Source organism: Mus caroli, unplaced genomic scaffold, assembly GCF_978045245.1.
Source record: "Mus caroli unplaced genomic scaffold, Mus_caroli_1 scaffold_10, whole genome shotgun sequence".
In the NCBI taxonomy this organism is placed as follows: Eukaryota; Metazoa; Chordata; class Mammalia; order Rodentia; family Muridae; genus Mus; species Mus caroli.
This window is the reverse complement of record NW_028227265.1, coordinates 101,413,544-101,428,834: the sequence shown is the minus strand read 5'-3', so window position 1 is coordinate 101,428,834 and position 15,291 is coordinate 101,413,544. Positions and strand designations below refer to the sequence as shown.

Sequence of the window (15,291 nt, the reverse complement as noted above, 5' to 3'; positions counted from 1 at the left end):
GAGGTCGAGATTGCAGCATCAGGAAGTTGAGAACCACCTCGTCCTATGTATTCATGTATGCAACTTAATCAATTAAAGCCAATTTAATCAATTAAAAAAAAAAAACCTAAAACCAAAAAATAAAACACTTCATTTAACTTCAGCATGAACTATTACTAAAAGGGGTTATATTCTAAAAACCAAAACAACAACAACAAAAACAAAGTAATTTTCATATAATATTTGTTTGTATTTTTCTTGAAATATATTGAATTACATATGCTGGGACTGTTCAAGAAAGAGCTTCTAAAAATACCATACCCAGATTTCTGCATGTACTTTTCCCCATCAAAGCTGCTTTATCGCTAAATGCTAATTGGCAATAATGAATGCAAATAGCGCACACAGACGTCAGTCAGTTAAGACAGCTATCAATTGTAAGACATGATCCTCAGAAAAGCTACCCAGCCCTCAGGAAAAGTATTTGGGGAATTAGCAGCACTCACTTTGCATAAACAATGAGCTAAGACGAAATGCAAAGAAGTGATAATGCATTAAGTTACACATTCAAGGGAGAAAAACTTGAAGTTAAGTTATATGTACATAGCTGTGTTACATTTGCAAATGAGGATAAATTATTATCTCATTAATATTTATATGCTGACAAATACAGATGTTAAAGTCTGTGGGTCACAACGCAAACAAATAGGACTGATGTGGGGAAAGGAAGTTGGCAGGGAGATGCTCCAAATGTAAAGTACTACACAAGGCAACTGTCTTTTAAAACATGTCCATGAACCAGTTAAACAATAACCCAGTAGCCACTGGAGCCTCACCGGCCATGTTGACGCTCCCTGGACAGGAGTCTGTAGGAATCCCAGGCCCTTTGTCAATTAGGAAACTGCTTACCTTTTGCTGAAAAATTCCTGAACCCGCTCCTTTGCCAAAAGTCCCTCTACAGAACCTCAAGGTTGAGGTTCCCTGTCCAGTGGGAAGCTTGGCTCAGTTTTGAGCCTGAGAACTTTTGTTCTTCCTCACTGGTAATGAGAGGGAAGAGTCTATATTGCAAAGTCCCCAAGAACCCCAATGGCAAAGCCACGATAGATATGCGATCTTTACTCCCACCGTCACTTAGGAAGGGAGTCCAAAGACCTGCATCCTGGACTTACCTCTAGGATGGATGTCTGCACTTGGAGGATCTGTTCATGGCCTTTGAGCTGCCGAATGCAGATTTTGCAGGACAGCTGGGTGGTGGTGGGCGTGTAGCGCTCCAGGGAGAAGGCACAGTGCAGGGGCTGCCGGTTGCTGCTCCACACTCGGGAGAAGGGGACTTCCTGCAGGGGGTGGGAAGTGGGGGTGGAGAGGAAAAGGTGTGAAAAAACAGAGCCCTGCTTTGAGGAACCACAATAGGAGAGTCTTAATCACGATAACGATGATGATGACGATAGTAATGATAGCGATGATGATGATGATGGTGATGATGATGATATTGTAGCAAAGATGCTTGCTTAAGTAACTTTGGTGGAAGTGTAGAAATGATGCTTCAGCATACGCCAGGCAGCATAAAAGTCATTAATATCAATTCCAATTGATAACATTCGAACTTGTAAGAAATGCTACAAGACGTCAGATTTCACACACACACACACACACACACACACACACACACACACACGCACGTGCACACATGCACACATGCATGCACGTGTGCACACAAACACATGCCATAGAAAAAGCACCATTAAAATGTAACCTTTCTTCTTCCTCCTTAGAAGGCTCCTATAGTCCTTCCTTCTATATAAGCCTGGAATGGAATGCTACTTTCTTGCCTATGTAAGATTTCTACCAGAACTGGTTACCCACACCACAGCCTCATACATACTTGTGTAGGGACAGACTCTGCCAATGTACCTGGCACAACTGCACACAACCCCTAGAGGGACACACACATGCTTGGCACCCAGAGTGGCATAGCTGTCTAATCACCTACTCGTGGCCACGAGAAAGATAAGTTGGAAACGCTGAACCCTACAATATAAAGGAGGAAAAAAAATAACAATTTAGGTTTGGCCCCCTCCTCAAGTGACAGGTACAACTCTCTGGCAAGTAAATGTAGGTTTTAGTAATAAGAATGGGAAGTACTCCTTTTCTTAATACTAGCTGGAGCATGCAGGCAAAGGCAAGTTTTTAATAGTTTGTTCCTACTTCTTAGCCTTTTTTTTTAATGTGCTAAAAAAAAAGTAACTGCTTCCTAGTCAAATGTGGCACTGACCAGGAGTGCCCAGCTCCTAACAACCCTCAACATCACTTTTATTTCCTCTGTTTATCGCCACATTAATTTGCTCCTTTTATTTCTAAAAATATAATTTTCTGCAGTGCTGAAGCTGAAAGGTGGCAAGAGATGTACAAAGCCTGGAAGCTGGAGACACAAAAGGGTGGCTTGCAGGGTGTTAAAAGACCAAGGCCGCAGCTGTAATTACTCACTTGGACGAACTGTTTATTCCCAAGCTCTAATGGCCACACTCTCGTGTATAGCTTGCTTTTCGCATTTCCTCTAAAAGTTATATTGATCTAAGTTGTGGGTACCGTTGGGAGTGACTGTCCTCCAGGCCAAGCCGTTGCAATCTTGGGATGCTCAGCTCTGTAAAAGGTTCTTTCATTCCAGCTGGGCTGGTTGACTGTTTACATCACCCTCACGGTGGGAAGGCACTGGTTATGAAACCCTCCCCTAAGAATCCAAGTGCTCCCTTCTATCCACCGTATACAACTCTGCCTTAACTGCATCTGACCTCAGGGAGGCGCAAGCATATATATAGGCTAAGGGAGACTGTCTGGGGTGGGGTAGGGGTGGGGGCTTCATCCTGGCAGCTATGGGGAAGCCCCCATCACCACTGGAATAGGGCTATGATCTCTTGGGGTGAGGAATACCCATATCCCTGTTAGAAGCATCTCACATATGCTCTGTAAGGAAACCCAATAGGTACTAATTGGTTCTTTTATTTTATATATAAGAAATATGTTTATTATTTTTATGAGCTCAGTTAAAAAATACTCATTCTTTGTCAGGGCTAGTCCATTATATTCTTTCTTTGGAGATAATGAAATATACAAAAAATTATTATGTATATTTAACAATAACAAAGGAACAACAGATACCAAACCTTGCCTGTAAGACAAACAAGCAGGGACTAGGTTCACAGCTCAACTAATTGGTTCTTAAGAGTGAACTTTGGCAGAGTAATACCTCAGTCGGTCACTGCGACCTTAGGAAGAGGGGGAGACGTTCTTTATGTCTCCTTATGGGAAAGAGATTTGGCAACAGACACTTTCTGGCAAAACCATCAGGGATCAAAGTATTTTAGATTTTTCTGTTGTATGCTTAAATAGGAGATGCCAAGCTTTGAAGAACAATGAGAGAACAAAATCAAACATTTACAGTTACCAGTCATCTTAGCAAGAATATAAGAAACATGTAGGACATTTCTTTTGTTGTATTTGCTCTTAATCCTTGGCCAAAGTTAGGAGACTAGCCTCTAAAGATGTCCAGAGGTCTCAGGAGCCCTGAGGTAATTTCTAGCATATCACAGTTCCTCCTCCTGAGCCATACCCCATTCTGCCATCCATGGATTATTCCTGATTCAGCCTCCTACCCATCTCCCTCTGCCCAGTGAACTTGACCCCATCGGCTTGCACATGGCCAAATGTCATCTCCCTTTGCAGGGCTCTAATAACTACATTGCTAGCACTGGACCTTATCATCATTCTCTGGCACTGGAGATCGGAGGTGCTCTACAAATGTTCCTATGTTTCTCAGGCATCTTTACCTTCTCTTTCCCAGAGTTATTTAGCAAGCATTCCTAACCCCATTATACCTCACTGGAGCTGAATGAAATACTGTTTCATAATCTTTCTGCCTCTAGTCTCTACTAGACAAGCTTGGCAGAGTATGGGACCTGACAGGAACATAGAATGGAAATCAGTTGATTGGCATTCATCAGGCAATAGCACTACAGTCTCTCAGCTCTACTCATTATGTGTGGTGGTTTGAGTAGGAATGGCAACCACAGGCTCATGGGCTTGAATTCTTGGTCCATAGGGAATATCATCCTTACGGGGTGTGGCCTTGGTGGACTTTATTGGAGGAAGTTTGTAACTTGTAGGCCAGCTTTGAGGTCTTATATATGCTCAAGCTATGCCCAGTGTGACATACAGTCTCCTTTTGCTATCTTAGGATCAAGATGTAGATCTCTCAGCTCCTTCTCTAACACCTACATGCTGCCATGTTTCCCAACATGACAATAATGGATGAAAACTCAGAAACTGTGAGGTATGGGACTAAGCTTGTGAAACTGTAAGCTAGTCACTTAAATGTTTTCCTTTATAAGAGATACCGAGAACATGGTGTCTCTTCATAGCAATAAAACCCTAACTCAAATACTATGAGAGACATTGATGTGACCATTATCTAGGGGCTGGACCTAATCCCATGATTCCTTTGCCTTGGGGTTCACAGCGAACCCCAATGCCTCACATTATAAATCCAGCTTTCTGATCGGCCTTCCCAGGCCTCAGTCATTTCACGCCCTGCTTCAGCTTTCTACATTCTCACTCTTACAATCTCTCACATAAAATGTCTTCTCTAAACCAGTTGATTTTTGTAGAGGTACTCTGAATGACTCCTTTAGAGAAACCAACTATAACACAGCTGTAAGATTAATGGCTGGGTTTTACATTACAGCAGAAGGTAAGCCTAAGGGTTCCAGTGTTACAGAGTCCAGTTCAAGATCGATCCCCTCAAGAAGATCTGCCTTTTCTGCTGTGGGTTGGGAAACTTGCTAATATTTACCTTTTCTTAAAAAAATAGTACTGGCCACTTATTTGATATGACTTGCTAAGATTCCTGTATTTTTTCCCCCTGAACACTGGAATGTAGGAGATTAATAACCTCTGCAGAGACAGTCTTCCTTGTAGAAAGACATGAGAACTGGCATAAGAATGTCTTCTCTCCTGTTTCTTCATGCTACTGCGTGCAATCAAAACACTTCTAAATCTGTTTTTAGGACAGTACTGAATAAATAGATTTTCCTTGTTGACTTGAATAGCAGGTGCAAATAGTGCTCAACAAAACATTTTAAAAGAATAGAACGGGAAGCACTGTGATTAGTGTGTTTTCAGGGCAATTGTTACTGTATTCATTTATCCCAAAAGAGAGAGAGATGGAATGGGGGGGGGGATGGGCAAAAAGAAAAGAAAAACCCATCCTGTTGCCCCAAACAAAACAAAACCAAATCACCAACAATGCTCACTGAGCAGAAAGGAACAGCACAGGAATTGTGCAGAGGACAAAGTGTAGCAAAGTTATGTGCTGTTAAAGAATTCCAGAAATGGTTACATTTGGGTTCCCATTACAATTAAGTTCCTAGCAGATGGAAAGAATGTAAATCATATCCTAGCAGGGGACAGACACGGACTTCTGGAAGATTCATAGCATGCTGCAAAGCCTTTATCCCAGGGACATGACAACCCCACTTTGTGTCTTATTGGCTATGAATAAATAAATAAATAAATAAATACATACATAAATAAATGCTGTCATATAGCTTATCATAGCTTTCCAACCCAGAGGCAACAAAGAAAAAAGGAAGCTATAATGAAGAAGCTTGACCTTCTCAGGGACCTGTTGAGAGCCAGAGCTATTTAGTCATGTCCTGTGTAGGGAAAGGAGAGAGATACAGGACAGTAGGACTGGATTCCTAATTACGATAGTCTCGAATCTTGGGAAGAAATCATGGAACAATGGGTTATTTACTAATAGTAGCATGGCAGGTAGAGGTGTCTCTGTGGAGTGAGGTCATTGGGTGCTACACAGGGCCCCTCCCTCCATTCTTGCAGAAGTTGTATGACATTCTCGGTGACATAGTACTCCTGGTTAGGAACCAAGCTGGACCGTCTACACATAGGCTCAGGACACAGACCCAATTCACACTGCAATGTTTCAAACCACTCTGCAATGCAGACTTTTGCTACCTGACAGGCAGATATTTCTGACCCTCTCTCTTAGTCTCGAAGTTCTTTGGAAATGCCATCCCTCAGAACAAAACCAAGTGGCATTTTGGAATCTGTGTCAACTGTAATATATAAATTTGTAGATTGTCCATTTGCAGTTTGAAAAAAAATCAAATAGATACTGATGGCACCTCCTGTTTCTCTTGCTTGGGGCTCAAAGATGACAAGGAGATTGGTTGAAAAGGAGACCACATATCAGCAATAGCATGGTTTTCTGTTTCTACAACATTTTTCTGAGATAAGCAGAGAGAGAGACAGAGACAGAGAGAGAGACAGAGAGAGAGACAGAGAGAGAGACAGAGAGAGAGACAGAGAGAGAGAGAGAGAGAGAGAGAGAGAGAGAGAGAGGCCCTGTTATGTTCTAAATGCTAAGTCCTAATGAATAGCCTTTCTCTGTTATCCACACATACAATGATCTACGTGAGGTTCAAGTGGTCTTACAGGAAATCTCCCCACCCCCAAAGTGCTTTTGATCTAATGCCTGGAACAGCCCAATACTCACTCATGCAACCTGAGGAACGTAGCCATGGCATGGGCAAAGATTAGTGGGTAAGGGTGATGGAGAGAAAGGAAGAAGAGAGTGGAAGGTAATTTGAGGTTTGAGAAACAGTGAGAATGAAGACTTGCGGGTAAGCCTCCTGGCACTGAGAAAATCCCACTGTTTCTCTTCCTCCCAAGACCCTTAGACTAAGCTCAATTATAGAAGGCCATTGTTTATATGTGTTCACAGCCTCCATGGACTCCAACCCACACTAGTAGTAAAGTGTGTTGGTTGTAAACCAAGGCTCTTTGGCTATAGCTAGTGGTGCTGTATCCTAGGAGTTCTGCAAGTACCTGTCCCCTTCTCTGCCTATCATATTCTTTCTGTATCCCTGGTTTTGCAATTATTGTTTAAGAGCCTACCTGGGAATGGATCTCTCATCCCCCTTTTTTTTTTTTTAAAAACTTTAAGCATTAAATTTAATAGTGACTTTGGGCTGAGTGATTTGCATTAGCCACAATGCAAACAGGCCCTCAAATCTATAAATCATTTATAGATTAATATGCAGGAATTCACATGGTTCTTGGGACTTGTTTTCATAAGTTTGATCTGGAACAGAAACTTTGAATATTGCCTCCTGGAAAGCAAAGGCACTGAGGTCTTGAATACCACTGGCACTACAGTCACTCAGGAATTTTCTGTCTAGAAATCTGTTGAGTGTGCCAAACAAAAGGGGGTGGGGGCTGGGACCACAAGAGATGTTCCTGTCACTCTGAATGTTTGAATGCCCTGAAACTGTAGATGGAGAAGTGGCTCTCAAAAGGCAAGAATCATGAGACTCAAGTGGGAAAAGAAGGGTCTTATCTGATTTGGATGTTCTGCATTTTATAAATTAGAAGCATTGGTGGCCCAACTTTTCTCTATCATGGAATTGCTGTGTTTTGTCTTTGTAATCTGCCTGGTTCTCATTCTGAATAATTATATGTCAGTGTAAATAGAGTGTGTTTGTGTTTGTGTGTTTGTGTGTGTGTGTGTTTGTGTGTGTATGTATGTGTATGTGTGTGTGTGTGTCTGTGTGTGTGTGCTTGCATGGATGTTCAATAAGTACTACAAAAGGAAAAGTTAAAAAGCCTCACAGAACTCTATTGCTTATGCTAGCTGCAATTGCAGATCAATGAGTACCAGCAGATATTATTCCAGGGTTAATAAAATGTCCTGTTACTTGAAGCAAAGGTGACTTGCATATAACAATGGAGAGAATTCTCAGACTTCTATGTCATGATGACAAACTTCTCAGATATCATTTTTTTATGGCAAACATAACTAAATAACCTGAGATGCTTAAAAAAAACTTTATGAAGAGTTATATGGACACTAATATACAAATATCTTTATGTATCTGTAAAAAGACTCCCAGGAGGCTTCCTTTTGCCTTTGATTTCTGACTAGGGGTATCCTCTCTCTCATCTTGCTCATTGCATTTGGCAGCAAGCACTTCACATATGAAGGGTAACAGCTCTGTTCTCAGCCACAACTATCACTCAAAATCATCACCCTGAGACATTCGGTTTCTTCTCAGCCGACTGCGATTAAAACAATTTCTCGAGATGATTGATTTTAACAAAAACACAAAATCCTTACTCTTAAGTGGTTGGATTTCCATCTTGAACCTATACTAAGCAATTCACACAGAAGCCTGAAGTGTCATATAACCTGTGATGTGAGAACTGTAACTTGGCAGACATCTGTGAATTTATGACAATATGTTCCACTCCCTGTGTGTGCCCAAACCATCATACCACTGACAGCTAGGAGGTGCAATACATAGAGGAAGGGCCCCTCCCGGGTTTGCTGGTCACAGCAAAGCTGTTCCCGTGAGAAGCTGCTGGTTGCTACCTGGCATGCAGTGAACGGTTTGATCCTCCAGAGAAAGGGAGGGATGTCAAGGACAGAGATCTGGAGACTGAATGTATTCCCTTTGAAATGCAGCAGCTTTGGTTCTTCCAGGAGCTGGCCACCTTGGTGCCGTTCATCAGAAACCACTTCCTGTAGGAGGAGGAGAGAAGAGGAAGAGGCATATTGAAGCATGCAGATCTTTGTACCCTCTCATCTATGGTGTGGATACACACTGCTGTGTCGACCTATGACACAAACATACACTTCCACAACCAGACACTTGGGTCCACACTTGGGGTTGAAAGCTGCTGAGAAATAGGGATTTGATACTCAAGAGATAATTGTGTTCTTTTTTGTTTATGTCATGGAGGTGCTTTAGAATCATTTATTTTGTTCAGTGTGGGTATGCGTGTGTCAAGGGGAGTAGACCATTTACAGGAATCTCCATTCTTCCATGATGTGAATTGCTGAGTCTGAACTCAGCTCATTAGGTTTGGTGGCAAGTGTCTTTCCCTGCTGAGCCATCTTGCTGACGCTTGTAGAGATCCTTTCATGAGAATATATTCCTTAGACAGAATGATGGCATCATCATGATGTCCCATATATGTATGCCATGTACTTGTGTCACAACAACTCCATTACCTTTCTTTGCCTTCCCCTCTCACAGGTCGTGTCTTCACACACAGGCCCTTTTTACTTTTGCATCTTATTTTTTAAAATCTAGACACCGTAGGAAAATTCAGGATTCTCCTGCATCTCTCTATCATTTCACGAGCATGATCATCTTCAGTTGCATCCATTATTTTTTTTTTTTTTTTTGCGAATGCCATTTCATCCGTTATCATGATCATGGCTAGATAATACTCCTGTCGCTATGTAAATGTGCCACATTGACCTTATCTCAGCAGCCTTTGATTAACCCCCAGGCTGACTCTCTAAGTTGCTATTGTGAACACTGTCAAAAAAAACAAAAAAACAAAAAAACATGTATCTTTGTGGTATACTGGTTGAAATTTCTTCATAAGTGCTACTCCTGGATCAGATAGCATACTTTTAAATTTTCCAAGGAACCTCTATACTGATTTCCATAATGGCTCCACTAACTTACATTCCCTCCAGGAGTTAATGCCAGGGCTCCTTCTGTCTCTATTCATATGATACAACATTTGTTATGCGTTTCCTTGATAGTATTCCTTCTGGCTTCTTTAAAACTAACTGGGACTTTCCTTAAACTAAAACAGCTTTTTGCCCTCAAGCTGATGCTAATACCCTTGAGTTTCTAGGGGTGTATGGGTTTCATTTGGATGTGACATTACCCATGGATTGGCTGCACACAGGATGCAACACTGCCCTTCACAATACAGGCAGACTAGGTGTTTTCTACTCTACTGCAATTCTTCACTGAGATGGGCATTATCTAACATTCCATTTGGGCTCCAAATAAATGTTCTAGGGTGCACATTTATTTGTAGTGGCATTCATAAAAGTTTTTAAGCCAAAAGGCCAAGAAAAACAAGTTCTTTATCAAGTTAACTTCACTTCAGATACAAGAAATCGAATTTTCCAAGGTAAACACTCCTGCATGTTTCACTGAGAAATCATTATAATTACACTCATGACAAACAAAGCCCACACAGGTTCTGCTGAACAAACACTTAATTGCTTCTGAACTTGTTGTGACCAGAATTACATTGATAGGGCAAGTGGAACAGTTAGATAAATATGTATTCTGCAAAATATTAAATTACTGCAGAGGTAAGGCTGCCAGTGGCTGGAGATGAGAGTCTGCCCCAAGTCCATTGGTAGAATCACCCTTGACTTACAGATTTCTTGTCCTGTTGGGAGAAATGCCAGGCTATAGGCTTTTCTGTATTATAAGCTCTAAGATGCTACAATCAGTTAGAGAAAGGACAGCAAGCAGAAAATAAGCACAACTTATCAGAAGCTAAAAGCAGCCCCATGGAGTGACTACCTTCTGCCTTGAGATATACAGACATGGCTTTTTAAGGTTCTGGGAATTTGAGGTACCAGGACTTCACATACTTGGCAAGTGTTCTTATAAACACTTACATCTTTGCCTTTACAAATGTTGTTTTGAGACAGAATATCACTAATTTGCATAGGTTGGCCTAAATTTGTGATTTTTGTGTACTAATTACCCATGTGGCTATATGTGTGAGTTTTATAGGTGTATAGAATGATGGACAATTTTTAAAATGATTTTTGTTTGTTTGTTTTTATTCTTGAGTAGTTTGCTATCTAGGGTTTTTTTTTTTTTTTTTTTTTTTTCAACTTGACAAAACCAAGGGTCATCTGGGAAGGAGAATACTCAACAGAGAAGATGACGCCATCACATTGACTTGTAGGGAAAATTGTGGGGTATCTTAATTATTGATTGATGTGAAGTATCTAGTACAGTATGGGTAGCACTGTCCCTGGGAGTGTGGTCCTGGGGTATATAAAAAAGAAAACTGAAAAATCCATGGAGAAAACAGTGCTCCTTCAGGTGCTCAGCTGAGCCAGTCAGTGAGCAGTGCTCCTTCAGGTGCTCAGCTGAGCCAGTCAGTGAGCAGTGCTCCTTCAGGTGCTCAGCTGAGCCAGTCAGTGAGCAGTGCTCCTTCAGGTGCTCAGCTGAGCTAGTCAGGAAGCAGTGCTCCTTCAGGTGCTCAGCTGAGCCAGTCAGTGAGCAGTGCTCCTTCAGGTGCTCAGCTGAGCCAGTCAGGAAGCAGTGCTCCTTCAGGTGCTCAGCTGAGCCAGTCAGAAAGCAATGCTCCTTTGCGTGCCCAGCTTCAGTTTCTGACTCCGTGCTCCTGCTTGAACTTGATGACTTTCCTTCTTGAAGGACTGTGACCAAGACAAGAAAACCAAGTAAATCCTTTCCTCTCTGAGTAGCTTCTGGATACGGCGTAGTTTTCATAGCAATACAGAGCAAGCTAACACCAGTGGCCCATGGGAAGGATGCTCTTCTAGTACTTCTGCATGAAATGACTGAGATCCACACCATGTTCTGCAGCTCTGTCTTCTTACTCGTGGGAAGCACTTTTCCTGGGACTTGTGCACCGGGAACAAGCATAGTGACCATGAACCATGATGGCTACAAAAGCACTAGAGATGTGGCAGTGATGGCTGCAGCCTATGTTCTTAGTTAATTTACATATATACATGTGACCAACAATCACTATACCAGGCTTCATGTCAATACATGCTGCTAACTTGGCTACAGCATGTGGTTTGTGTCTTCCATGCACAGTGGTAGGAAAAGACCAGGGTAAGGATGAGAATTAATCCTAATCAACTCTAAATGCGCAGTGGGGTAAGACATGGCATTGTAATAAACTGAGTTAGTAGTTCCTTCATGGAAGATTTAAGGAGCATCCACTGGAGCTATGGGCAGGCTGGTACCCATTATTTAGCTATGCCATCATACACCACCAAGCAGTTGACATACAATTACTATGCTGTATTCATGTATGAGAATATATGTATCCATAAATGATAATTTACATGAATGTACACTAAGCTCTGTATTTACAGGGGATCCTACTAAGGTCCCTAGGGTTCTCCCCCCAAAAATGTTATTTGCCTAAAAGTACATGACCAGGGGCAGGGAAGGGCTAGGGTTGTGCATCTTCATCATAATCCAGTATTTCTTTGCACAGACATTTTTGCTGTTTGTTATACTGTGCTTACTATTTTTTAAAGTAATGGGAAATTCAGACTACTATCACCTATCATGGATGCTTTTACACTGGTGTGAGACGTAGTTATTAGATGGTATAAGTCAGTATATATTTACCATATATATATGTATATATATATAAGTATATAATAAATTTTATTTATTTTGTATATAATTTAAACTTAAAATGTAGAAAGTGGGTTAGGAATGATGGGACAAGGGCTAATTGGTTAAAAGCACTTGCTTTGGAACCATGAGGATCTGAGTTTGAATTCCCAGCACCCGCATAGAAAGCCATGTATGGCCATACACTCTGTGTCTCAGACTTGTGGGCCTAAGGATAAGAAGAGCCAAAGAGCTCCATGTCTAGAAAGCTTAGCCAATACAACTAAGCCTTAGAAGGCACAGAGGAAGACACCTTCCATTCTGTTCTGATGTTCACATGTATGTGGACAAGTGCATGATTTCCTATATTTATGTACATCACACAGACACACACAGACACTCACAGCACACACCATAAAAATCACACACATAACATATACACCACACACACATACATACATATTTATAACAAACTCACACACACACCTACACAAACACCTCATAAATAACACATACAACACCCACATACACAACACTCACATACACAATGTACAGATATATACAATGGATACGATACAGACTTAACAGACATGCAAACAATGCAGACAGAAGAATTTGTAAAATAAATGTGTAGTTACTTAAAATAACCCTGTGGTAAGAGGTACCCTCTTAAATGTCTTGCTTTAGGCTCCTTAATTTAAATATAAGTACAATTATGCTTTGTCTTTTAGCGTACAGCTTTGCAAAGACCAGCTATGTGCAATTAACCTTATTGCCTAGTCTTCAGCAAAATATTAAGCAATTATATCAATTCTGAAGCAGAGTAATTATTAAATGAAAAGGCCTAATCATGAACTAATCACTATATTTACATATTCATAAATTTATAGCTAGCTGACTTTAGAATAAAAAACAACAACAAAAAAACCCTGTCATGTACAAAGAACTTTAAAAGTTTACTTTGACCTTGCCAGAGAAGCATAATGCTATGTACAGTGCATTGCTTTTTCTCAAGAGCTTGCTAGCGGTGGGGAATTTTGTCATAATGCTATTGTTGTTGTTGTTGTTGTTGTTAGGTGTTAGATGTAGTTTTGATATTCTGACCACCAGGCTTTGAACAAAGGATTCCCCTGCCTCTCCCTGTAGAGTACTGGTATTATAAGCATACATCACTGTAACTAAGGACACATGGATTTGTGAATCAGCGATGCCCGCAGCTTTACTGAACTCATTCTGAATCCTCAGCAGGGACAGCCTGGCCGATTTTGGCTTCCTGTTAAATTTCTCCTACTGTTTCACTGGTTTCATTAATGAAACAAGAAGTCCTGGTTCTGTCTACATGGAATGTGCCGGAGATGCTCGGAACCATGGTTTTACCGGGCCCTCGACTTCTTCATTTCATACTGGAGCCTGCAAGCCATCCAGCTCTTGATGCAGCAGCCAGGAGAAACCTGCACACTGTGGCTCACTGAGCTCTTTATGTTGATTTAATGAGACAGCCAGAAATATTCAGGTATGCTTCAGGGATACTAACAGAGGCAGGCTGAATTTACATATTTATGAGACAAAACTGTTTGAACTTACACACTCAGACACCCATAGACACATTGTGTTGCTGTGCTGTTTTCCTTTAAATGCTTTACAGGAACACTATTTCCCATGGTTGCATTATTGATAAACATAAGAACTACATCTGGAGGAAATCCTTTGAAATTAGGTTCTAAATCCACATTAATGCCAAGTAAGTAATGAGTACCGAGAGGTAGTGAATAGAAGTGCCGAGTGCCATGAAGAGGAAAAATGAGTTGTTGTGTTTTTATTCTTTACATTCTGAGATGAAGATACAATGAGATCCAAATTCCTTGCTTTCCTCATGTTAAAGTTTACGTGTGTGTGTGTGTGGTGTGTGTATGTATGTGTGTGTGCATGGGGTGCACTTACGCATGTACATACATGTCACTGTGTCATAAAATGTAGTAACAAAATCAGGTCTTAAATGTAACTCCTTTGAAAATGTATCTTGAATTCTCAAGCCTCTGATGCATCCAAGAAGGCTGTGTGTCAGCACAGAGGCACAAAATGGCTGTTCCTGCCATTGCAGAAGATGCAGAGAGAGCACCATACTCGTTTGGCCTTCCTCAGCTCGCTCTTCTCTCACCTTTAGGCAGCTGACATTTCTTATTTGTTAGCAGCACACCTGAGTTGGTCGAATTTGTTATGAAGTCAGTTGTAGATGCCTTTCTTAGGACAGATCTTAAAACGTTGAAACCTACATCAAAACATATCTTAGGCAGCGAGACGGCTGCTTTGCTTTGGTCATTTGAAGACGTTTTGCTTTGGTCATTTGAAGACGTTTTGCTTTTACCCAGAGTGGCACAGACAGATTAGAATTAAGCAGGGTAGCCCTACAGGCAGGATGGAGGAAGGGAGGCAGGATGGAAAAGTGAGGCTGTGTCTGTTTATTCAACTTCGTTAAATGGAATTTTATTTGACAGAAGCACCGTATTGCTTGGCCATAATCAGGTGTTAGCAGACACATAGATTTGGTCTGGAAGCTCATCTTTTTGCCAAGCCTTTTAGAATTTAAGTGTTCTAGGGGAAAGAACTTCCCAGAGAGCTATGAATGAGACAAAAGACATAGCCACATCCCTACAGCAGCCTCCCTTCCTGGATAAGAGCCAAACTGTTGCTGAGCACATATTTGTTATCACTGCTTTAAGATGAAATAAATACAACAGTTGTCACAAGCGTGTCCTAACTACGATAAACATTTCATTATAGTGATAGTTGCAACAACTTCTAAGATGGGCAATATCTGCCTAAATGCTCTGTGAAAAATTCCATACTAATTTTGATAAACATAAGCTCTATTAAAAATGCCAAAAATATACATCACGGGAAAGACAGCCTTTCAACGGCTATTGCTGAGAAACGCAGATATTCACATGAAGAAGAGTGAAACAATCACCCTATACAAAATCAACCCTAGGGCAGGCAAGTTTGCTTAGTGGGTAGAGCTGTTGGCTCTCAAGTCTGATAACCTGAATTTGACCTTCCAGCCCCACCCACATGCTGAAAGAAGAGA

General features: G+C 41.1%; 1 protein-coding gene across 4 annotated transcripts in view; it reads right to left on the bottom strand.

Moving 5' to 3' along the window:
* Positions 1–15,291, bottom strand: part of Unc5d (unc-5 netrin receptor D) — a 535,933-nt gene that overhangs the window by 22,702 nt on the left and 497,940 nt on the right. For all 4 annotated transcript variants that reach the window (XM_021169824.3, XM_021169825.2, XM_029480897.2 and 1 more), the window contains 2 exons: positions 8,423–8,572; positions 1,149–1,313 (listed from right to left, as the gene is read on the bottom strand). In XM_021169824.3, the coding sequence (XP_021025483.1) occupies positions 1,149–1,313; positions 8,423–8,572 (315 nt within the window). The remainder of the gene's footprint in view (positions 1–1,148; positions 1,314–8,422; positions 8,573–15,291) is intronic.